The 26,454-nt window shown below is 39.5% G+C and overlaps 1 protein-coding gene across 6 annotated transcripts in view; it reads left to right on the top strand.

The window, feature by feature from the left end:
• Positions 1-1,313: 1,313 nt before the first annotated feature.
• CPEB2 (cytoplasmic polyadenylation element binding protein 2) overlaps positions 1,314-26,454 on the top strand; it is a 61,747-nt gene continuing 36,606 nt past the window's right edge. For 2 of the 6 annotated variants that reach the window (XM_059067225.2, XM_059067224.2), the window contains exons 1-4: positions 1,315-3,213; positions 6,177-6,458; positions 7,216-7,305; positions 15,905-15,995. In XM_059067225.2, the coding sequence (XP_058923208.1) occupies positions 1,531-3,213; positions 6,177-6,458; positions 7,216-7,305; positions 15,905-15,995 (2,146 nt within the window). In that variant the 5' untranslated portion in view covers positions 1,315-1,530. Of the gene's footprint in view, positions 3,214-3,899; positions 3,993-6,176; positions 6,459-7,215; positions 7,306-15,904; positions 15,996-26,454 lie in introns of those variants that run through there. The other 4 variants (XM_067036377.1, XM_067036376.1, XM_059067229.2 and 1 more) reach the window with 4 other exon arrangements.

Genomic DNA, 26,454 nt, shown 5'->3' with positions numbered 1-26,454 from the left:
ACCCTCATATACATATTTTTTCTCTATGTAAAATGTTTCTTTAGGAAATACACTCTTGTTTCTTCCAACAAGAGCTCTACCATGGAAAGCTCTCTCTCCCCTTCCATTTTGCAAGCCTCAACAAGTCTGTTGCTGAGTCAGAACCTCCTTTCCCCCCCGATGTGAGAAATCTTTCTCCCTTGGAAATTCATAAAGCTTCGGAAATGTTTAAATTAGAGTCTCCCTAGGGGAAAGGGGCGGGGATGCCAGAATGAATGTGGTGGGGAGGAGTCCCACACACTGCAGTCCCGACGGCAGCACACGAAACGCTTTCTGAAACAGGAGGATTTGGAGCGGGCCCAGGGTTACCAAGGGAGCTCGCCTCGGAACCCATTATATTCATGTCTGTGTGTAAATAACCGCACGGAGACGCGGGGGGTTCCAGGGACTTTGTTCCTCATTACTTAAGGGAAAATGTATGGTATATGGCCGGGCCTTCGTGTTTACCCTACAGAAAACACTTTCACGCGGCTACGGGAGGGTGGATAACAGTACTCGGCACGAGAGGCTAAAATCAGAAACTGGAGCGAAAAGGAGGCGCTTTCTAGGGCGACGAGGAGGGCTGCGAGTCGGGGCCATGGTGGGGCCAGAGGTGTGGGCGACGCGCTCCGCAGTCGGCAAGGCTGGCGGAGCCCCGCACAGGCGAGTTGGCCAGAGGCCTCCCGCGCCGAGCCCGGAGGGCGGCAGGGGCCGGGTCAACGCTCCCTCGCGCTGCGGGACACGAGCGGCCGCCGACACTGAAAGCCACTAACCGGCCTCAGTTTCCCCCGCGGGCCAGCGCCACCTAGGGCAGCCCCTGTCCCTGAGACCAAGGTTCCTGTGACCGAGAACGAAGCGGAGGTGACAAGGAGGCAGGGCCCCGAGTGCGACTGGACAGGGGTAAAGTAGCCCATTCGACCTGCTGCAGGCTCTGCGAGGACCCAGCGCCGGGAGGGGCGGTTGCCCAGTAACCGTCCGCGCCCCCCGCGCGTGCTCGCTCTCGTGCGCGCGCACCGGGCGCACAGGCCTCTTCGGCCGCCCGCCTCCTCAACCGGCCTCGCCTTTCCGCGGGCGCAGGGGAAGCCCGAGGAGAGGCGCCGCTCGCGCCCGAGCTCTCCCGCCCTCCCGAGAGCGCTCGCGCGCCCCCGGCCGAGCCTGCATATTAATAAGGGGCGGAACGGGGGCGGGGCAGCGGGGGCGCCGCGGCCTCGAGCCCGCGCGTGCCGGGACGCACCGCGGGGGGCGGTGCGATTGTGAGGTGGCGCTGACGCACGTTCCGGGGTTCTTAAGCGGCCAGGGCGGCGGCGGCTGCGCCCGAGCCGGTCTCGGGAGGTGGCGGTCATTGCCGCGAGGGGTGGCGGGGCCCAAGTAGGTGCCCCTGGCTCAGTCACGGTGTCCCTCTCTCACTGACTCCCCCTCCTTCCACCAAGGCCACACCGCCCCAGATCCGGCGGCTTCTTAGGCGGGGCAGCGGACGGGGTGCGTCTTCTCCCGCTGCCGCCGGCCTGATAAATGAGGGACTTCGGGTTTGGGGTGCTGCAAACCGCCCGGCTCCGAAGCAGCAGTCCCGGGTCCCTGTTCAGCGGCGGGGCGGACCATCCCTACGCCGCTGGATCCGCGGCGGCCGCCTCCCCGCCGGCCTCCGCCACGCCTTTCGGCCCCCTCTCGCCGCCGCCGTTGCCTGTCACCGGCTTCTCGGAGGCCGCCTCCCCCTTCCCTATCCCCTTCGGCTGCGGCGGCGCGGACAGCTCGACCGCCACCGCTTCCTCTTCCTCCCCGTTCCCGGTGCATCAGCAGACCATGCAGGATGAACTGCTGCTGAGGCTGACACAGCAGCCGGCGCGGCCACTCTCGGGGGCGGAGGCCACGGAAAAACTCCCCAACCACCACCCCGGCGGCGGCACGAACGCGGGTGTGACCCACCTCCTCCCCTCCCAGGACTTCAAACCGAGTCTGCACCACCCCTCCTCCTCCGCCTCCTCCTGCTGCTGCTGCCGCACCTCCTCCCCGCAGGACTTCAGTAAGCGGCAGCAGCAGCAGCTGAGCAGCCAGAAGAGGAAAGAGTTCAGCCCTCCCCGCCTTCCCCACCCTCCGGACTCGAAACCGCCGCCGCCGCTCCACTGCCCCGGCCGGTTCGGCTCGCCGCCGCCGCCCGGCCAGCTCCTCCAGCCGGCACAGCTCGCCCAGCGCCAGCCGCAACAACAGCAACAACAGCAGCAGTTCAGCCTCCCGCACCCGCAGCACCTCCCGCCGCAGGACTTCGCCCCGCAGCAGCGCCCGGCCGACCTGCCCCCGCTCCCGCAGCTCCAGCCTTCGCCGCCTGCAGCCCCGCGGCGCCGCCACGGAGGCGCGGGCAGCCCTCGCAAGACCCCGGCCGTGGGCGAGGGCAGCGCCGCCGAGCCCCCCAATGCGGGCTTGGCCCCCTCGACGCCGCCGGTGAACCCCGCGCCGGGCTCCATGGAGTCCCCCAACCATCCTCTGCTCAACAGTCCCAGTAACCTCCTGCCTGGTGGGGCTCTCGGCGCGGGCGCCTTCAGCAGCCTGCAGAGCCCGGACCTTCCGCACCCGGGCGGCGGCGGCGGCGGCGGCAGCAGCGGGGGCGGGGGGCCCCCCGGCGGCGGAGGGGGAGGCGGTTCCGCGTCGCCGCCGCCGCCGCTGCCCGGCTTCGGCACCCCCTGGTCGGTGCAGACCGCGTCGCCGCCGCCCCAGCCCCAGCCCCAGCCGCCGCCGCCCCAGCAGCAGCCGCCGCCTCCGCCCCAGCAGCCGCCGCAGCCGCAGCCGGGCTCGTCGGCCGCCACCCCGGGTGGCGGCGGCGGTGGCTCGCTCAGCGCCATGCCGCCGCCCAGCCCCGATTCGGAGAACGGCTTCTACCCCGGGCTGCCGTCGTCCATGAACCCGGCCTTCTTCCCGAGCTTCTCGCCCGTGTCCCCGCACGGCTGCGCTGGGCTCAGCGTGCCGGCGGGCGGCGGCGGCGGCGGGGGCGGCGGCGGCTTCGGGGGCCCCTTCTCGGCGGCCGCCGTGCCCCCGCCACCGCCGCCCGCCATGAATTTACCTCAGCAGCAGCAGCCCCCGCCGCCCGCGGCGCCGCAGCAGCCTCAGAGCCGGAGGTCACCCGTCAGCCCGCAGCTCCAGCAGCAGCATCAGGCGGCCGCTGCCGCCTTCCTGCAGCAGAGGAACTCCTACAACCACCACCAGGTACGGCAGGCGACGGCCCGCCGCGGGGCCGGGGAGACCGCGGGAGGGAGTGGCCGGAGACCGGGCTCGGCCCGGAGCGGCCCCGAGGGGTAGCGGCGAGGGTATCTCGCCCGACTGAGTAGGACCCGGAGAGCGAAAAAGGGCGACGGGACTCGGGACACCAGACCCCGGCGGGGCGGGAGGACTGTGACCACCGTGGGCTGTGGGGCTCCAGAGTCAGGTCCGGCTGGAAGTGGCCCCAGCCGGGCGCCCCCTCGAAAGCGCCGGCGTGGCGGTGGGTGTAGGGCAGGGGCGGAATGGCGCCGGGGCCGGGGCGGGGGGCTGCCGGGCGCGACGTCCCTTTCGTCCCTCCTACGGGGCGACACCGGGGCCCGGCCGGCGCCCCCTGGCCTGGTGAGCGGCCGTCCGGCTTCCTCGAGCCCGGGAGACACGGCGAGACGGCCGGGATTCGGGGGTCGGAGGACCTGGGGTCGGGGACGCGGGACCAGCGGGCTCGGGCGGCGGCCTCGGGGAGATGGGGGAGCGGCCGTGGGAAGCAAACCCGGGAAGGAGGAGAATGATTACCGGAGACGGTGCGTGTGGGCAGCCCGTGACCCTTCGCCGTCGTCCAATGAGGGAACGGGCGGAAAAGCTTTTTTTCTTTTGAGTTTGTTTCATTCCTAATTGGCCGGCGAGAGCTGTAGCGGCGAGGCAGTGGCCGCCCGCACAACCTACCGGGACCAGTGTCGGCGAGGAGCGTCCCGGCCGCGCTCCTCCTGCCCACCTGCCTCCCGACGTGGGTCGGTCTCCCGAGCTGTCAGATGGTTAAGACTGAGATGCTCCAAGACGGTTTTACTTTCTGTGCTTTTTAATGTTTGGGTACTATTTTGTAGGTTTTAAAACTAAACGAGTCTATTTGTGTGTTACCTTGAAGAGAAGACTTTGACTTTTTTTCTTTTCTTTTTTGGGTGACCTTAACCTCCTCTTGAATGATGGGGTGTGTGTATTTTAAGTGGGTAGTTTAATTATGAAATCACAGCAGGCAGGTTTTTTTATTCATCCGGGTCCTTTCTGATTCAAGGTCTGTTTTGTTATCCTCTCAAAACAACGTTTGAGTGGCCGCTGGGTTGGTTAATTGACATTGAAGGAGTATTTTGTTGTTCTTTTTTGATCTAGTCAGCATTTATTATAGTGATCATTCTGTCTAAGGCCAATTTCGTGATTAAAGGTTGAGAGGGAAGCAAGATTGGACCTTAACCACTACTTACGTACTCATATAACATTTTCCATTGCCCAGTTAGTTTTTAAGGGTTACTCTTTTAAAAAGGTGAATACTATCTAATTTAACCAAAGTAACAGTTAACAGTTTATTTAAATTAACCGGAATAACAAAAGTTTTTGTTGAATCACTGGTTTCTTCCTGAGGAAGGACAATGTGGCCTATAAGCGTTGAAAATAGGTAATTTTGAAATAGTACTCCCCTTTTCCATGATTTACATAATCTTGAGCAACTGTCTTTTGGGTGTCAGGGTCTTCGTTTTTTAACTAGAAACTTGCCACAGAAAATTATCTGTAGGTATTTTTGTATTCTTAAGGCCTTGGTATATCATTAGAAGACCATATACCAAGATCCATATTTAACTATAATCTGCTTTTTGTCAAAAGATGGGTCTTGCAATGGAGTGTAAGAGGTCACAGCTGTTATATGGAATTTTAGGTCACTGGAAGAGAACTTTGAACACAGCATCAGTGACGAAAGTAAGGTCCTGAATAATGGAATATGTCCGTGGTCCCTTAGCTATCCTTTTGAACCACATAGAGGGGGATAGGGTAGTATATATTCATGATTATATTAGCATTAAAAAACATTTTTAATTAGTAATAGGCACTATAGACCAGGTTTACAGGAAAAAAAAAGCAGGCTTAATATTAAGAGTGCTTGACTTAAAAAAGTAACTTAATGACTTATAGTTAAGTGCATGACCCATACTCCCTTTGGCTAAATGTTGGCACAAAATTATTAAATTATAAGCTTATTGACTATAAAATTGCTAGCAATTAATACTTTTCAAAATCTACAGTTGTAGTCTCTTGGTGAATTTTTCATTCTTTGATGACCTAACTTTTCTTGCTATTAGTTCGAGTTTGGAATGTTACTTTAGTTTTGAAAATGAATGAAGTTAATGGAGACTTGTATTACTAAGATCTTTACTAGAATGATCAAAGTATATAGTTGTTTATCTTAGTGTATCCACCTATGGGTAATATCACATAATTATTTAACAGTTCATGGATAATTAAGTGAAATAAAAACTATGAAAATTTAAAAGAAACTACATTAAAACTGGAATAAAATATCTTAAAAGTTGAATAAGCAGTGCAAAAAAAAAGACATATTTGCTATATTTTCCCTATCTCAAAAGGCATTTTTAATCTGTGCAGTAGAATAACACCAAATGTTATTATCCACTTTTGCAGTGGTACAGTTTGTTTTAGAAACCTAAAGTCTAGATATTTCACTCATATAATTGGTGTATTTTAATTGAGAACGATCATATTTTTAGTTCTGTGCTTAGCGGAACGTGGTTGCTTTAAGATCATAGTGTAGGTTATATCTTTAAGGATCTTCAAAGTTAATTTCAATTTTAAAGTTTTTTTTCATATCTGTCATTTATACAGTTCTCTTTAAAGGGAGAAAAAAGTAACTGCATGGTTCTATTTTAATGAGTGTCATGAAATATCTGCTTGATCATTATAATTTACAGTAGACTAGAGTATGAAAACTCAGCTAGCATTAAATGAATATGTTTTCATAAGCAAGATGTCAAGCCTATTACTTTTTATAAACTAGTTATGATATATTCTGTTGCGTTTATATATTTCATTTTTTTAAGATCATATAAATTCTTAGCTCAGGCCTAAGTTTGAATTTGAATTATAAACTCTTTAAATGCCTATAATTTAAATAGATGTATTTTCCCCAGCCTCTTCTGAAACAATCTCCTTGGAGCAACCATCAGAGCAGTGGCTGGGGCACTGGAAGTATGTCGTGGGGAGCAATGCATGGCAGAGATCATCGTAGAACTGGAAACATGGGAATTCCAGGAACTATGAATCAGATATCTCCATTGAAGAAACCGTTTTCTGGTAATGTCATAGCACCGCCGAAATTTACGCGCTCTACTCCATCACTGACTCCAAAATCTTGGATTGAAGATAATGTGTTCAGAACAGACAACAATAGTAATACTCTCTTACCCTTACAGGTAAGAATGGTATGTAAATGGCCTTATTTCTAATGTTAATCTTTCAAAATAGGAAATTGGGTGGTGGCAGTAGTAATAGTATGGTAAAATTAACGGATTAAAAAAGAGAAAGCTCTAACTTTTAAGCATATAGTTTGATTATCAAAGGATAAAATACCTGTACAAAAAAATTGAGACTAAAACAATCTCTAAACACATAATAGAAAATAAGCTTCATAAAGTGTAGAAAACCCTGCTGTATTTCTTAAATTCATATTAAAGCTTTTACTTGGCATCTCCTTAAGAATGCCTTAATTCATTAATCTTTAACAGGCCACCAAAATGAGTTTCTCCTCCAATATAGCTGAACTAAAATGTTTCGTAATTGTGCGTAAATATAACTGTGGTCAGCTGTATGTATATTCAAATGTAGTTAGTACAGCTACAGTCATGAAACAATAACGTTAGGGCTTTTTACATAGAATTAAAATTTGTTCACTGGTTCAGTGACTGTTTTTTTCCTAAATGTGGCCTAATACTTCTAATGATTAGACATTTTTTTCAGGGCTTTTAATATTTTGCTGATATTATAGGTTAATAAAGTCCCCTTATGACTATTTAAAATGAGATATTTTTCCCTTAAAACTGTTAGATGATGGAACAAGGATACAAGATAGAAAAAACTTTGACTGTTTCTTTTCATTCTTCTTTTTTTTTTGTGGGTGGGTATGGGGAAGAGAACTGCTTATTTCTGATGAAAACTTCTATGCTATTGAAGGTGAGATCTAGTTTGCAGTTGCCAGCTTGGGGCTCAGATTCACTCCAAGATAGTTGGTGCACTGCAGCCGGAACATCCAGAATAGACCAGGTAGGCTGCACAGTGTATATTTTTCAGGATTTTGGCTAGGAGTTTAGTATTTGTATTATGAGTAGGATTTATTATTTATTTTCAATTATACCTATTTAAGCATATGTCAGAGCATTAAAGCAATTTATTTTTAAAGGGTCACTTAAACTATTTAATATAAAATGCTTCATTTTAAAATTTAAAAGTAATTCATAGTCATTTGGTATGTCCTAAACAAAATAAATTTGTTTATGGAGAAAGGAATCCTATACCCAAGAGCACCTGACTTTAAACATCAGTCAAACTGAACACATTTTATCTCTTTTCAGAATCATTTGCAATTAGGTAAAAAATCATATGTTTACTTAACGTCTAATCTTACATTTCAAAATGATTTATAAAATTTTTTGGCAAACTTTTTTCATGAAATCTGCTGTATTTGTCTTGAGATGTATTTCTAAGAAAGCCCTTAGTTTAGGTTTTTACCTTTATAAAAAACTTTATAGTATTTCTCTATTCTAAATTTTGTTACTGCTATTATCTACTGTCTTCTTCCAAATAATCAGTTTCCTATGGAAAAGCTCCAAGTCGAAAAGCTGAGAGTCAGTCTTAATCAAATTACCTTCAAGTCCTTTGTGGTTACAAAATGCTATCTCTCTTCTGCAGATGAAATTTGAATGCATACTGGGTACCAGCTGATAAGAATTATTACAGGACAAATAGAACACTCAGTCCTCACATAAGAGGATTCTTTCCTACAGAGCCCAAGTTTGAGCATAGACTTGACATTGTGGGAGTCCACTGAATGGAGCTCTGTTATCCTTAGTTACTTTATCAACATGAAATCATTTTACAAGTAAGGACTGTATAAATAGATTAATATTACATTTGTAAATAGCATTCTAACCTGGCAGGTTGGCAGTAACTTCAATAATCAACCATTAGCACTAGTTTTAAACAAGTCCTACCTACTTACCATAGTAGTCCTGCCAGGGTCTCCACTTAGAAATAAGTAATTGTCTCATGTAATTTGTAATTTATTGTCTTGTTAATGTTGTAATGTTATCCATATATTTCTATTCTCTTCTCTACTCTGGCTCAGTTAGGCCATATTAGTGATATTTTTATGGTAGCACTTTTATGGTGTTCAAATTAAATACATAAAAGCCTAGGGGATGGTATATTAGAAGAGAAAAATTATGATAATAATTTTGAAGGTGGCAAGAGACATGTTTTTAGGCAGGAAAGGACATAATTATTTGAAAAGGTTGTGCAGGAAGAAGCAAGAGGATATGTGTGAGGGATATATATCTGTGGAGAAAGAAGAAGATTAGCTGCCATGAGGATCCATGGGGCCCAGTGGGGGGCAGATGTTGAGAAATTAGGTTATTAAGATGGCTTCAGTTGGTAGAATAATGCTAGAGTTGATAGAGGTGAAAATGAAAGGGAAATTTTCAAACTGGGCTCTGCAGAGGTGACCCTGGGGCTGCCACAGGATGAGGGTCAGCCCTCCCACTTAGACTTCAAAGCCTCTCTGCTCTTACCTATTTTATAATCTAGGATTTTAGGTAAATTCATTTTAGGAAAAAGGATTTTGATGCTAAAGGTTAATTTTTTTTTTTTGGAAACTGCTAAGATATTGGCATTCCCTGTGGACTCTTGATCCAGAGATGTGATGATGAAGTTGAAGAGAATGGTGCAGAAAAAAATAGTGGAAAGTGAACTGAACTAGAAGGAAAGGAGGTCTGAAACCTGAATCTTCTTATTCTTCCTCTCACAATCTTTGTGACATTGGATGACACAATCTATGGGCTTTCATCTCTTGGGGTCATAGTTTCCTTATCTATAAAAGGAAGACCTTGAACTAGATCATGTAAGGCCTTTTTAGCCAGCTCTTATGATTTCTATCATCTATTGTGGCCATTTCTTTTGCTCCCTGCTTCCTGCTCCCCCCTCCTTTATTTTTAGAATTCAAGGGTCTTGGTTTATTGGGGAGGAAGTAGCGGGCATTGGTCCCAAGCAGTGGATGTATCCTGTATGACCTCCCACCTGGTCTTAAAAGCAATGTTGTTGTCTCCTTTGAGTACCCTAAGGGTACTTATTATACAAAATTTGTTCTCTGTTTCTATCTTTCCATAAAAGGTTGAGATATTTGAAATTGAGGTTCTTAGAAATACAGCAAAAGCTAAAAACTGCATTTGGTATCTTAAATAGTTGGGTAGTTCCTCACTATTTGACAAAGTTAAAATTATAGAAAATACTTAGATGCTTAACTATCTGGGTAGATTATTTTCAGTCCTGATATCTTTTCGTCATATATAACATTTTAATACCAATAAATTTTAGTAAACAAATACATTGTTTAAAAACATTTAACTTTTTAATTTCTTTTGGTCTCGAATTGATTTAAGCCTAAAATGTACTAAATTCTAGAACTAAAGTCTTAATTCTTGTACCTGGCCTTAATTAAATATACCAAGAGCTGGACATGTAATTGAATTTAGTAAATGGGAAAGATTTTGTAGTTTTGTACTTTTTATTTTAGCTGTATGTAAATTTTTTCAAATTGGCATTTCCTTATTTAAAATGGCTATTTTTTTATGGAAAAGCTTTAAATTTAAAACTTTTTTAAAACAAATGTAAATTGTTATACACATTTCTGACTTTAAAATGAATGTTAGATAGTCTTATTAATTTCTTTAAGGCTAGCTAAGAATTACTTTTCTTTAAAATGCTATTAGCTAGTTGCCCTTGCAAGAAGTCATACTCAAAAGTATAAATTCTAAATTACCTTAAAATTGAATTTTTCAGGTAGATAATAAGGCTACAGCATATTTATTTATTAATACTTGAATATTTTAAATCAAGAATAAATATATTAGTAGTTGAGGTTATTACTTAGAAGTTTACATATTGCATATCGTTTTCTGTAAACAAAGCAACATGATGCCTTCAAAATTGTAATATAGCCTGTGAAGCCTATGAGTGTTGGCCTGCTCTCTAGCTGGGGGATTATCTATATATTTAGCTCTAGACTTTTGGTCTCACAGAAGTTCTGCTTGCAGTTCCTGATCATGTCACATAAACTATCTTGAATTAATTGAAGATATTTTCTGCTAATCTTTAATATCCACACTATTATGATAACATGATAAATGATAATGTGGGGACCTCTCAGAAAAATACATTATTTGGAGACTTTATTCACCTTATACAAAAAAAAAAAAAAAAAAACAAGACCAAGTCCAATTTTTCATTTAATAAAACATTCCTTAAGTTGTGATTCTTAAACTAGATGAGTTATAGGGACATTAGTTGTTGTCAAACTGTCACACCTACTGGAAATGAGACAGAATGGAATCTCTTATACCTGCTTAAGTAATGGATCCTTTTTATGTTTCCTATCCTGTGTTCAGTTCTTTACTTGTACTTGATACATTCTTACCCCAAATATTTTCTACTTACCTTTCCATTTTATTTAACCATTGTGGATACTAGATTAGCTTTGGCCATTTGGGGCTTAAAATTTTTTTTTTAATTTTTTTTGAAAATCACTGTTATAGTACTTTGTTGAGGATCAAAATAACGAAGGAAGGTCAAGAAATGTATATTCATTGTATATGTGGTAGTACTTTAATTACCCTTAGGATATATGGGGGAAATAGTGTTCTTTCTTTGCCTTTGAGAAGATGAAAGTCCAGCTGGATGAGTAAGAAATACCTGTGTGGAACAACTAGAGAGTATGAGATTGAGAGCCACGTTGTATAGTGAGGCAGAGCAACACATCATCTGCTAATTCAATATAGTTCAATAGCAGAATGTAATCAGAAATGTATAATCAGTGTTAAAATTGAGAACAATATTAGTACAAATTTGCTTTTTTATTTTAAAGGAAAAATTGGATGACTAAATACAAAAATACAACAAAAATTGTTCTTTCTACCTAGGCAGAAGAATATATGACCAAGCATTGGTATAACTTTAAATATGATGATGCAGGTTTTTTCTATAATCTATCTCCTTTTTCTTAGGAAGGATATATCATTGTCAAAAGGAAAAGTGTCTACTTAATCACTTCTTTTGAAATAAAACAGGGTTTTGGATATGTCAAAGCAAAAATACAGCATCCCATAAAAAAGTTCCCTTTTAATTAAGTTCAGGTTCCTTTTGTTGTATTTTAATATCATTGTTGAACACATTAGTTATTTTTCAGCATTTATAATCTTTCTCAAGTCATCATTTTTAAAATTAGGATGACTTTGTTCTTTCTATGTTTTTCAGTCTTTCTAGGACTTCATTGTTGCTTCCGTAAGTCTTTGCAGATGTCTGGGTTAAAGAAAATAATAAAATATTAGAATATAAGAAATTACAGTTTTTCCACCATTGTGTTCTAATTTTTGCCTGTTCATTTTTGTTGTGAGGTACTGTAATCTCAGTTTCTGAAAGCCCATTTAGTTGATTCTTTGCCACATAGCTTTCATACTTAAAGTAGATTTGGGTAAACTTTTCCTGATAGAGAGTCTTACTTTTATGAAATATCTTGGCTGTTTTCAGAATAACCATGTAGTAATAAATGTAAGTTACATTGCCATGATTTTCCATAATTTTTTAATGGTAATAAGTGTTGGTGCATTTATGGTTACTTTAAAATGGTTTCAGGATTTCCACTTAGTTTTTGAACCAATGGCAGTTTATGTGAACATAATTTTTTCTAATATCCCTATTTCAGAAGAATTGCATGAGTGTTTGTCTTATCAGATTTGTTTTTGATTTTTTCAGAAGTCGTATTTTTTTTTTTTTTTTTTTTTTTTTTTTTTTTGTGGTACGCGGGCCTCTCACTGTTGTGGCCTCTCCCGTTGCGGAGCACAGGCTCCAGACGCACAGGCTCAGTGGCCATGGCTCACGGGCCCAGCCGCTCCGCGGCATGTGGGATCTTCCCAGACCCGGGCACGAACCCATGTCTCCTGCATCGGCAGGCGGATTCTCAACCACTGTGCCACCAGGGAAGCCCAGAAGTCGTATTTTAATCCCCACACTTTACTTAATGGAATTATCTGTATGTTTTTAATGTGAACCTCTAGGTTTCATTATCCAGAAAGTGACTTTTGAGATGTCATGAGCTCTTTGCCTGCTCAAGGCTATTTTGTGTTTAGTGATTTAAAAATCATGTGGGATGCAGCTGATGCTTAATAAAGTATAACTTAGTTAACAGTTTTAGAATAGTTTGGCTGTTTTCTTTGCTGAAGTAGGATTTTGTTTCATGATGAAAGACTTGATATGCAAAGGAAAATAAGGGACCTTATAAGTGGGCATCTCACTATTTCAGTTGGATGCACGCATTAAAGCTAAAGCTATAAATACATGCAGCTTTTTTTTTTGAATAAGAGTTATCAGAGTTGATGTATAGTGGTCACTGATATTTATTGAATAACTTGCTTAAATATTTTCTCCTCATACCTTAAATATTGTCCATGGCATTGACAGTTGTGTAGGATTCTACATTAATTTTGCTGTGCTCTAAAGCAAGAGCATACTCTTTGGAATGGAAGTAGTGGCTGGCCAAAAAAATAAATAAATAGAAGTTGTGTGGGAAATATCATTTGGGTGGTATTAATAGTCACCATTAATTGAGTTCATAGGTTGACTAAAGACGGGGCATAGTCTGATTCTGTTCAGAAAATATCAGCCTGAGAAGATAGCTCTGAACCATAACACATTTTCTTTGCAAGAATTTAAGTTAAATAGAATATAAAGTATCTAGAATATACTCCATCTTAGAACCTATATGATTCAGCATACCTTTTGAGATTTTTTTGCTCAGTTACATGAACAAGTTTTGTCATGACAGTTTACTTTTTAAATTATATTTTTAAAATATTTTTTATTTATTTTATTTTTTTGGCTACATTGGGTTTTCGTCGCTGCATGCAGGCTTTCTCTAGTTGCAGCGAGCAGGGGATACTCTTTGTTGCGGTGCACAGGCTTCTCGTTGCGGTGGCTTCTCTTGTTGCGGAGCACCGGCTCTAGGCGCATGGGCTTCAGTCATTGTGGTGCACAGGCTCAGTAGTTGTGGCTCACGGGCTCAGTTGCTCCAAGGCATGTGGGATCTTCCTGGACCTGGGCTCAAACCCGTGTCCCCTGCATTGGCAGGCAGATTCCTAACCACGGCACCACCAGGGAAGCCCCTAAATTCTATTTTAAGTACATTTTGGAGCTTTGAATTTAGTAGTACTTAATCTTTAATTGTGTGGTTGGAAATTCAAGTTGATAGCAAGGTCACATTAATGTCTGATACTTGTCTCAGTTTAGTTTCTTAACATTTGAGTATCTATTCCATGGAGGATTCTGAGAAGGCTTTATAGTCCTTTATAATTACCATTTAAAAGTTCAGTCTTTGCCCTCACTGAGCTAAACTTAAACGTTTTTGCAAAGTTTTTATGGTAAAGATAAAGTACTATTCATTCAACAAACATTTGAGAGCTAGCTATATTCCATAATTAGAAGGCCCCTACCCCTAATTAGCTTAGAAGTGTAGTGGCAGAGGCAGGAAAACCAACAAATTAGCTATGAACAAGTACAGTAGAAACACAGAGGTGGATATATTTGCTCATTTTTGCTCTTCTCTATTCTAGTTTTATTTATTATATACTACTTTGAGTCTTTGCTTTTTATTATTTCTATTATTCTTAAAGTGGACTTTAGGCATCGGCTAGTTCGACATGATTATTTTATTTTCTAGAAGATGGAACAGAGCCTAAAAAGGTTTAGTAGCTTCAGGTTAAGAAGCTCAGTGCTTCTTAAAGTATGGTCTTTGGACCAGTAGTCTCGGTATCACCTGGGTACTTACTGGAAATACACATGCTCAGGGGCTACTCCAAACTTATTGAACCAGACTGTTGATGAGTCCCAGCAACCTGTGTGTTTAACAAGCCTTCCAGATGTTTCCAAAGCATACTCAGGTTTGAGAACCACTGTTATAGCTCAGTGATTCTCTGTGCCTCCCTCACCAATCAAGATCATTGTTCTCGTGAACACCTATTACTGATGGGTGTGTTATATCTCAGGAGTCTTTAAGTAAAAATAAGTAAGGGGTACTAATGTAGGTAATTAGTGATAAAACTCCAGTAAGATCCTCCAAGTCTAGCAGTCTCTCCATTCACTGTTACTTTTCATACTTTCAAATTCTTTGACAGCAACTTTAGTCTACAGTAGTGATTCTGTCCCCCTAGCTTTAAAAAGCTCCCAACCCTGATTTAAACATCAAAGTAGAATAAAAAATCAACATATTCTCAGGAAAGCTTCTTATGTTTTTCCTCAGCTTTCTAGAAGACTGGTTCTGGATCTTCTCCGGATTGTGGACTCCTTTGGAAAACTAATGAAAGCCATAAACCTTTTCAGAAAAAAAATGTGTACATGCATGTACAGAACATTATATATACTCTCACAGATTTCAAGGTCCTTTTTGAAGCTCAGAAACCCAGGTTAAGAAGTGCCTCATTCTGATTTCTGTGGAAACGTTTTCTCCACTTTTCCTGTTCTTCCCTTTCCTTTCTCTATGTTAATCATTTTTTGAGAGTTAAAAATGGCCTGCCCTGCCCCTCCTTCATTTACATACACTGCACAAGCACACATACACGCACGTACCTAAATGAGTGGGGGCTGGCACTGACATATTTTGGGAATAGACTGCTTGGTGATTTGAGGAGCACAGGCCAGGGTTTGCTGTAATGGTTCCCTATAGATGTATTTGTTCAAGTATATTGAGTGTATACTGAGCAGAATACAGTATATATTCATGAGCATTAAAGAAGCAAATTCCTTCTAGTAAGCAAATTGAGGGATATAACATTCAGCAAAGAAAACTTCCAACTACACACAAGACTTCGTTCTGAGACTTGATGATATAGGAAACTTGCTGCAATGAGAATTCTTTCACCTTTTCTCCCTACCTTCCTTTTTTGCAGGGGTGGGTAGAGAGGAGGGAAGATTTAGAAATGCAGAGGCCAATATGTGAGGATTTCAGAGAGCAGGATTTAAATATAAGTATTCCAGATGTTAGTCTTGGTTCCAATATTGGAATTCCATGTTTTTGATTTTTACTGTTTAAGATGTTTATGCATTCATTATTATGAAATTCTGACTATTAAATAACATATGATGTTTGATAGATGTTTAAAGTATGGTGCACTATGGAATTAAGCCCTTTCACCTCAAATATTTATTTTTCAAGTGCCAGTGTCTGAATTCCTAGATACATGTGAAAAGTTTAAAAGTTAAATAACAACTAAAAATGCTTTCTGTGCATATAACATTTCAGAAATGTTTATAAGTTGAGAATGATAACAACAGAAATTATTTTACTATATTGCATTAATACTGCCAATGAAATAAGGTTGCTTTTGGTATGTGATTTTGGAGATAAATGTATGAAATATATTGTCCTCCAGTACAAGAGATATTGTAGCTCATGAGAGTATTGGTATTGTCTTGGGATGCAAACTGACTAGTAATATTATAATAGTCAGATGTCCTATTTTATGTAAGAAGATTTAGATAGTATTTAATCATCACTTTCTGAAAAAATTGCATAGATTATATTCTTTTTTTTCTTCTCTTCTAGGATCGAAGTAGAATGTATGACAGTTTGAATATGCACTCTCTGGAAAATTCCCTTATTGATATTATGAGAGCAGAGCATGATCCTCTTAAGGGTAAGTGATTTTTATTTTCTTATATTATCCACCATTTTGTCTGCTTGTTGTTTTTCACATGAAAATCAGCACTAAGTAACACCTATCATCTATAAAATTCTGTTTGTTAATAAGAACCCTTGATTTTATGAAAGGTCATACTTATTCCTTATTTAGCTTTATGTCAATTTATACAGAGAGAAATGTAAGCCTACATCTCTTGACTTGTTTAAGAAAAAGCCACTGTTTAAAGATGCTCATCTGTTCACCAAAGGATGAAGAATGGATCTAAAGGTGTTATAGTCACTATTCTAGAATTCTTTCAAATACAGAAATATTTAAAAATAATAATAACTTTCTTGGAATACTTGCATTCACAGTTTGCAGTATTTCCATCCTAAAATTGTTCTAGCTTAACTTCCCTTGTCGTTTTTCTTCTACCTGTCATATAGGGATTTGAAAGTGTTTCAAGGTAGAGAAGCTATTCGTAAAAGTTGGAGCAGATTAGGAAAAAGAATCAGCCGCACTAATCTTACACTATCAGTCTCATCACAGTTACAGTTAACTGTATCTGAAGAAATTCCATTAACATACTTGTTTTCACTTGTCTGCAAATTACATGTTAGTAATTATTTCATATTTCTTCATAAAAAATATCTCCTTGCCTTTTACATTAATGGTGAAAATCTAGCAAACTGTGTGAACTTGTGATGAGAGATATTAGTTGTCTGTTGCTGCCTAATAAACAGTCCCAAAACTTAGCAGCTTAAAACAACAATAAACGTTTATTACCTCACACAGTTTCTGAGGATCGGGAATTCAGGAGCAGCTTAACTGGTTGGTTCTGGCTCAACATCTCTCATTGAATCAAAACCATGGGTTACTTTGTAATCTTTCCGTTTTTAATTCTGTAAAGCCAAGAATTACCTTACAAGAGTTAGCCTAGAAACGCTAGAACTTCAGAGTTGGCAGCAAGATGATGGCTCTGTCTGAGTTGGAAATATTGATCAGATATCTAAACATTTTTGTTCTGATTCTGGATTTTGCTTGTGAAGGAGTTTCTTGTCTTTCTGTTTCCTTTATTGTTAGAGAAGCTCGGGGGATCATTGGTGATTGTCAATGATGTGTGATAATGTTAATTCTGCTCACAAACTAATAATGATAGTTATATTTTGATTTTTGGTTTTTGTTTTTTTTGAGAGTGGTTGCTTCTAACTAAAATTCAGCCTAGTTTTTTGAGTATCTGTAGTTGAGGGCTTGTTTTTTTTCACTGGTATCCCGACAGTTCCCGTGGCATTTGTCTTGGATCCACTGTTTAAGAATAGAAACTGGCAAGCAGCTTGTGATTATGAAGAATTTCCCTCTGTTTATTTCCTTTCCTTCTATAGATAGAAAACCCTTAGAAATTCTAATACAAGATAGTCAGTATTAACTGCTACCAGTGAATAATTAAAACTTTTTCATTGTTGTTTCTCCCAGTCTTCCTTAAAAAAGCCCTTTGAACATGTTAAGAGAAAACATTAATTATCTCACTATTAATTATCTCAGTTTTTCTTTTTTTTCTAGCCTGTTTTATAATAAAAGTGGAGGGAAACCTAGAAAGAAGACTTCGAAAAAGAAAATGGAAGCAGCATAAGGCTAAGAGGAATTTAATAATTAAAAAACTCAAGTTAATTCAGAATTCTTTTGTTAGAAAAATTATCTTTGGATGTGGGAAGGGGAAAAACATGCTTATCACCACCTTTAGGAATCATGGTGACAAATCTGTTTCTAATTGGAGTATTTTATGTTCCACACTTATTATGACAGGGAACAGAGAAAAAAAATAAAAGAAAAAAACATTTTGAGAATGCTTTTCCACATAGAATTAAGAAATAAGACTGGTACTTCTGCCAAATTGCCATCATATACCTTTTAAAAATTATCTTGATACCAAATGCTTCCACTTGTTTTTTTTTTATTACTAGTACAAATTTCCCTGCCTTCTGGGATATCATACTGTGTATCTTCCTTCCCACGCTCTGGTCATTACACATGTTCTTTGTGCTGGGCCTCAGTAAAATCTGCGAAAGCAAGGTTATGACAGATAGGTGAAACCAATCCCTGAATTTGTTTCTCCTCCCTTCCATTCCTGATCTTTAGGTCATCACTTCAGCCTCTATCACATCTCTCTTATCTTTTCATCCCTTTCAGAAAATTCTATTCTCTATTTAATATCAGGAAATTATTTTCTTTTTTCTAAAAAACAGAATGGATCTTATTTTATCCTTCTAAAATATTTTCAAAAAACCAACCATTTGCTTTGTCTTCCTTGTGGGATCTAATGAACAAGAAGGGAGTTGTGGGGTAAACTTCAAAAACCAAAAATAAAAATGAATTTCTGGTTTCCCTTTGTGTTAATGGTGAAAGTTTCTCGAAAATTTTCTGTGTGAACTTGAGTGATGAAGGATTATATTAGTTATCTATTGCTGCATAACAAATTACCCCCAAATTTAGTAGCTTAAACCAGCAATAAACATTTATTGTCACATGCAGTTTCTGTGGGTTAGAATTCAGAAGTACTTTGGCTGGTTGGTTCTGTTGAGGATCTCAGGAGGTAGCAGTCAGGATATCAGTGAGGCTGCAGTCATCTGAAGGCTTTACGAAGGCTGGAGAATCCTTTTTCAAGATGGCTTACTTATGTGGCTGGCAAGTTAGTGCAGGCTGTTGGTAGGAGAACTCAGTTCATCATGTGAACCTCTCCACAAGACTGCTGGAGTGTCCTCAGAGCATGGTGCTGGATTCCCCCCAGAGCAAATGATAAAGCTCAAGGCGAATGCCCCAGTGTCTTCTATGATTTAGCTTCAGAAGTCTCACACCATCATTTCCATGACATCCTACTAGCTACATAGGTCAGCCCTGCTCAGTTGGGAAGGAGTCTGCTACTCAAGAGCTATGGCTACTAGGAGGCAAGGATCAGCAGAGGCCATCATGGAGGCTGCCTTCCACAGAGATGAAAGGCAAAAACTAAATTTGCATTTGGTTCTACTTCTCTAAAGGAAAAGAGAAAGTACTTCAGGTAAGAGTTAATGTTGATACACAGAAAAGCAATCAAGCAGCTCTCCGGAATCCAAAGAAAGTCTATGGCAGGTTACTGGCATGACTGATAACTGACTAATTATACTAACAGAAGGACCCTCCCACCCCCACTTAAGCCCAGAATGCAAGCCTGATGGTTTTAACAAGTCAGTAGGTTATTGTTTAATGTTAAGGTCTTTATAGTCTAGCGTAGCAGGGGAAGGGTCTTGTCGAAACTCTAAAGATGTGAAATGATGGCAACCAAAGTTGGGGCTCTGAATGTATTTTATTCCACTCTTGTTCCTTTTATTCTACTTTTGTACCAGGCAGTGTCCAAGACCCTGCTGTGCATTATGTGAAACAGACATGGTCTCTGTTCTTGTGGAATGTACAGCCTAAGGGGGAAAGAGAAACCTTATATGTGTAATATACATAGATACATAGAATATACTAATATAACATGATGTATATATGCAATACATGCAGATTATGTGTAGATATAGCTACAAGTGTTAGAAATAGTATGGAGAGAGGTTATAAAGTGTTCAGGGAGGTAATAAGTGGAGATACCTAACGTAGCTATGAAGTAAAGAAAGCTGAGACCTGAAACCTGAGCAGCACAAAAATGAAAAAATATTGGGGGGAAAGTGTCAACTAGACAAAGGGACCAGGTTGTATTTAAGAGCTCATCACAACTGAGGAACTGAAAGCAAACTCGTCCTGGTATAGATTGTTCAGGGCTGCCTGATGCTGGTTGGGTATAACACCGCTCAGCCAGTCCAAGGGTGCGGGGGAATGGGGAGGCTGCTGCCTTTTTCTCTGTACTGTGAACAGTAACACACTGTTTTATACTTTCCTTAGTACGAGTGGCACTGACTGATCTGTTTTATTTATTCTGCAGTGGTTTCTCACCATGAACATCCTATTTTCTGATGACTCTTGATTTTTGACAAATATTTTCCTTTTCAAAGAAAGGACAAATATGAATTCTTTTAATGGTTAAAGTAAATCATGCTTTGCCAAGTGCAGTTCTGTGATTTTGCAGTTTTGTGTTTGCATACCTATTTTAAATAATCTGTGATCTTTTAATGTATGTGTGGGTCAGTTCATTCCCCTTTAAACAAAAGAACAAGACAGTGATTATTGTTAATCTCTCTTCCCTCTCTGCCCTCAGCAATTTACAAAAAAGGTCTTACTGTGTAAGCATTTTTACCAAAAATTGCTTACCCCCTCCTCCAAAGCATAAGGGCAAACAAAAAAATTTAATTTAAACACATAAAAGATCATTTGAGAACAGTAGGAAGAAATGTAGCTTTTATAACAATCTTAGGAGGATCTGTCTCAGCAAGTCACAATGCCTTTACTAATGTTCCCTGAACAATTCAGGGGAGTTCAGGAAAAAGGATTTAGAGTGTGATTTTACAATACCAACATATTTTAGAAGTGGATGCCTTTAAAATGTTTTTATTTATTATGTGTTTTTATATGTCTAGCATCATTTTTATTACTTGACTGCTAAACTCCTAAGACTCCTGAAGTAAAAATCTCTGCTTATTTTAAGGAAAATAACCCCTGAGAAAATAAGGAATTACTTCTATAAGGTGCTAAGTGGTCCTGGTAGTACCAAGTGAATTCTTGCTGCATTTCTTCAAAGAAGACACTTCTCTTTTCCCTCTGATTCTCTTCGCCTGCCTTCGCCTGCCTTAGTATAAAATTGAAATACAGAGTCACAAAATAACTTGTATAAATTTCTAAAAGTCTGGTGTGAGAACTTACATTTTGAACTTAAGAACTTCTAAGCTGGACAGAGGTTCTCAAACTTGGAGAGCATGTTTAACAGGCAGGTTTCAGGGCCCTGCTCCTAGAGATTGTGCATTGCTGACTATGTAACGAGTACACTTTGAGAAACTCTTGTGTAGGAGAACAAGATCGAGGAGATCTATGAAGAATTTTTAAAATTTTAGTGGAATTTATTAAAATACAGCAGAGTGAAAAATAAAACTGATACCAATAATATCCATGCCAAAGTAGTTACATGGCTTCTCTTAAACTGCCCTAGCTTATTCACTCTGACAGAGAGAGGCGTGCATTTCCCAGAACCAATTTTGCTTTTCTTCAGCCACTTGTGGTTCCTGAGTCAAAATTTTCACAAGTGCCAAAAAAAGTATAGACAAAAATCATTTCATTAGAATGTCTTCAAAAAAAGATAATTAAGGGGCTTCCCTGGTGGCGCAGTGGTTGAGAATCCGCCTGCCGATGCAGGAGACACGGGTTCGTGCCCCGGTCCGGGAAGATCCCACATGCCGCGGAGCAGCTAAGCCCGTGAGCCATGGCCGCTAGGCCTGCGCGTCCGGAGCCTGTGCTCCGCAACGGGCGAGGCCACAACAGTGAGAGGCCCGCATACCGCAAAAAAAAAAAAAAAAAAAAAAAAAAAAAAAAAGATAATTAAGGATGGATTGCTATGTATGCTTTCAGTTTTTAAATAAAATGTTTCCTTTTATTTTAAAAAGGAGTAAGTAGAATTTACATATTCTTTTCCCTTTATACTTCATTGATTTTTTTTTCCTGTAGATCACTGGCATTTGATAAAGAGAAAAAAATCATTATCTTTGGAATAAATTATATTTATATAGAAGCCATATGCATTTTATTATATGTATTCTGATTTTAAGAGATATCACTGTTGTGACATACCTGATACCTTTACCCCCAACTACTCAGAATTTAGTTCATCTTAAGGAAGGTATGATTTACAAGAGTTTACCTTCTGTCATAATGCCTGCAGATTGAAAAGGAAATTTTGAAAGTGTGGCTGTAAAAGTTCTTGTTTTAGAGGACTTATTTGAAATATGGTATCATGGATAGAGATTTTAAATTTTTATTTCTTTTTAGGTATGTGTCTTAATTAGCAAAAATATTATTAAATTTAGAGTATAGTTGAGTTGTTACTTCTTCCAAGCATCTTTGAATATTCAACTAAGTGATCTGAGTTACATCAGACTGTAGTTTCTTTCTTAAAAACTAAAACCCATCACACAGAAATGACAATGAATTTTCTTAAAAATCACATTTATTTATTCAGGGCATATATGTGTTCATTAAAAGCTTATTATTCACACAGAGCATCTTTCTTAGAACTTTAAACATGGGCTTATAACTCTTATTTTTAAATTGAAAACAAAAACAAAAAGAATACTTTCTATATAGAACTTACAGTGATAAAAGCAAGTATACGGGATAACTAGGCCTATGAGTTTTAGCTGCGTATGGTATTTGAAAAGGATCTGAGAATCTCTAATGAAGGTTTTTCCTCCAGAGTATAGGACTTTATCCTTTTGAAAATGTTTTTCTAATTACAAAAAGTAGTATGTATTCATTAAAAGAAATTCGGAAAAACTCGGAAAAAAAAAGTTTAAAAATCATCAATAGTTCCACAAGCTAAAATAACCACGTTTGATATATTTGCTGTAAAATTTTTCTAGTCTTTTCTTTTTAAATATATAAGTATAAGATATTTGAGATATTCCAATGTTTACCTTCCCTCGAGCTGGGTTAGCTTTTAAAAAATTAGTTAAGAAAAATATATGTACATAGATTAAAAAGTGAAATAGTGCCATAAGACTTACAGAGCTAAAAATAGAAGTCTTTTCCCTCATTCTTCTCTGTTTATTTCTGATTCCTGTTTCTTAGATGTAGCCACTTTCCACTTTATTTTACCAATTCTTCATGTAATTATTTGTAAATATTAAGAGGTATATGCTTTATATTTCCTACATTTTAGGTATTATCTTTTGACTATATACTTTAACTTACCCATACCCCAACATTTTCCCTGCTCTGTCCTCTCAAAATTATTTTAGGACCACTTTTGTTTAAATTGGAGGGTATATTTACTATGACAATGCAAATATTATTCATAGGTGCACTTCATATGTTTTGTACTATAACATTTTCTTTTTCATATAACTTTCTTTTTCCTGGAATTAATCATCATCTCTTTTGGTTTGTTTGGTTAGTTTTCTAAGTACTAGTCATGAATTCATCGCAAAATATATTTATAGAACACTGAAGCTTCTATCAATACATGTAAAAACATCAAATAGTCATTTGGATTGATTTTTTTTTTTTTTTTTCCTGCTGTTGTAGGTATCCTTGTAGCCCACCGTAACTGTCATTTTGGGACTTCCCTAATCCCAGGAATTCCTTTTTCCTTTGGAATTCATGTCCTGATCTCCATGTGCGTTCTTAATGGTTTATGCCTTTGTTTTATTGGGCCTGTCTTACAGAAACTTCCTTCAGACGGGATATAAATTTTGAGACTTGTATGTATGAAAACATGTTTATTCTACCTACATGAGATGATAGGCTGGTGTGGAATTATATATTAGTAATTTAGAATATTGAAAGCAATGCTTCATTACTTCCAGGGCTACTGTAAATATAATACCATTATAAAACCTGTTCATTTGTATGATTGATTGTCTTGTTTTTTGTTTTTAAATTTTTGCTTTTTTTACTGGAAGCTTTTAGAATATTTTCATGCCCGTGGTTCTGAAATTTTGTAGTAATGAATGCAGGTCTTCCAATGTATGGTGATGGGGAAGGGTTTACCTACCTGTCTTCTTCTCCTGTCTTCTTTCCTTTCTTCCATCTTTCCTTCCTTCCTTGCATTTCATTGTTTTATTTCTTGCACTGCACATTCATTGAGCCCTGCTATTTAAGAGTTAATTTTCTTCAGTTCTTGGAAATTTTCCATATTTCTTTGATAATTTCTTCCCTTTTATTTTTTATGTTACCTCTTTCTGAAACTCCTGTTCTTGAAATATTAAGTCTCCTATTGGTTTTCTAATTTATATTTCTTTATCTGTTGCTTTGCTTTTGGAAAGGTTTCCTCATCTCTTATTTTCAACCCTTCTAATGATTTTTTTATTTTAAAATTTTTCTCTGAACAACTTTTAAGACCCTCTTTAAAAAAATTCTGAAAACTTTCCTATTTTTATTCTTTGATCTTATTTCTCTGGAGTATTTATCTTTAAACTGTATTATAGTTTTGAAGATTATTTTTCCATTTCCTTGTATTGTCTATGCTTCTTTTAAGTTCCTTTTTTCTATTTGTTTGTTTTCTCGTGCTGGAGGCTGTTGTCAAATATCTTATGATCCTTTGCGTCCATTCATTTTTAAAGATAAGACAAAAATGGTGATTGGAAACTGTATGTAGTCAGGGCTTATAATCTAGTGAGCATTACTGTAAGCCAATCATGGAACTATCACAAGGTCTGTATTCACGTCTTTTCTTTTGGTCTGTGGAATGAACCTGGATGTATGTCTTCCATTCTTCTGCCTGGGAGCTATAGGCCTACCTACTACTAGCCTTCTTAGAAGACCCAAAGAAGGGGCTGAGTGTCTCTCTTGTTCATGTAGAAACTGACAAGTTTCAAGTTTCAAGTTTCAAGAAACTGTTTTCAGTTCTACTCATATCTACTCTCAGTGATAACCAGAGCTTCTTATTTCTGAACCTTTCCAGGTTTCTGCTATAGTAAATGGCTTGTTTGTTGATAATCTTCCCCAGGCACACCCCAGTTTTGCTTTCAGTGCTTTCAATGATTTCTGGTCTCCAAAGTTAGCCACCACTCACCAATTCATGTTCACAGCTTTTGAAAATGTTGATATGATTCTTCTGTGGTCTCTTCACATTCTCTTTGTTCTAATATGCTGTCATTTTAGTGGTTTCAGAAAGCAGCAGAGATGAGCACATGTGTTCAGTCCTCCATGTTCAGCTGGAAGTCTCTGTAACCCATAGTCCACTTACCTCCTTAATGAAGCCTCCCTAACACTATAGTCAATAGTAGGTTACTTTGGTAAAGATTGTTAAGGAACCATATTTGTTTTTAATTTGAGCACCTTTCTCATTTTTTTTGATTCAGTCAGTTTTGGTATTTTTTTCAGTGTATAGAACTTTTCACATGATAGTGTGTCATGGGAGCAATGACCACTTCTGGTTTTGCTTTATTTTTAATCAGCATCTGTTTTAGTGCCAAGCAAATAGAAGGGGCTCAATAAATTATTGACTGAATGATTAAACATTTTTCCACAATAATTTTTTATCATTATTTGTTTAGAACTTTTAAAATTATTTACACACACGTAAAATGGTTTGTATAACCATTCCCCTACAGTTGGACATTTAGGTATTTCAATTTTTAAATAAAACTCAGTGAGCTCTTTCTGAGTTTATTTCCATAGAATAGACTTAATACATTTGTTTTTGAAGCTGTAGATGCATATTACAACTTATTTTTAAGTTTAATGCCAGTTTATACTGCCATTGATGATGTTTGATTGCCCATTTGTTATTCTTAATATTATTTTTGTTAGTAAACCCTTTTATAAAGTCTTGTGACCATTAATGCAACTTGATTAGTACCAGTTTTATTGAAGTAATTTTATGATAATAATTATCTTACCAGATGATTAATGACTTTGGTTTAGCCTTTTGTGTTTTTTTGTCTTTGTCTTTCTACTTCACTGGAAATAAACTTTTTGATATGTTCCTTGGTGTTTCTTAATATTTTTTCTAGTATTAATTGGATAAAAGTTTTAAAAGTTATAAATAATTATTAGGTGAAAAAATTATGATGAGATCCTGAGTTAAGAGTTAGTTAACTTGTTTAATTTTCCTGGAAACTAAAGTAGATTGATGGCTTTTATTAGATGTAGGTAAGGAATGATTCTGTTGCTTTCTTGGGATCTGGATATAAGGGTATTTTCTACATTTGTATGATCTTATTCTTAGGCTTTTATGAGGCATGCACTGAGATTTGGGAGTGAGGTCAGGAATGACTGTCCTTACCCGTAGAATCTGAGCAGAGATTGGAGTTATTCAAGGTTGATAATGACCACATTCTGAGTGGATTTTACCAGGCTTCCTATGAACCATTTTTTTTTTCTAATTAGATTTCAAAGTAAAGGTGAAATGTAGATGATGAAAAAATTATGAGAAGAGTGTACCAAACCAGTGGGAGCAATGCTTTATTTAAAGCATATAAAAAGGAATTTTTCATATAGAATTTTTCATTTGAGGGTATGTGTATGTGTGTATGTCTAATATATCTAAACAATATATAACATATCATTTATTGAGCACTTGTTATATGCCAAGCACTGTTCTGAGGACTCTACATGTATGTATTAACTTATTTAATTCTCACAACTAAGGGTAGATATTTACCCTTAATTTACAGTTGGATGACTGTGGTGGCTTACTAACAATAATTGTCTAAGCTTCAGTGCTAGTAAGTGGTGGAATTTAATAGCTCTTGAGTTTGAGCTTTTAACCACCACACCATACTGCCTCTCTTACTAGTTGGTTTAATGTTCTAACTCAAACTCTTTATGATTCTAATATGTGATTTAGATTTTTTTT

The sequence above is a fragment of the Kogia breviceps genome, chromosome 6 (genome assembly GCF_026419965.1).
Source record: "Kogia breviceps isolate mKogBre1 chromosome 6, mKogBre1 haplotype 1, whole genome shotgun sequence".
Lineage (NCBI taxonomy): Eukaryota > Metazoa > Chordata > Mammalia > Artiodactyla > Physeteridae > Kogia > Kogia breviceps.
Note: the sequence above shows the minus strand (reverse complement) of the source record. Positions and strands in the feature narration are given on the sequence as shown.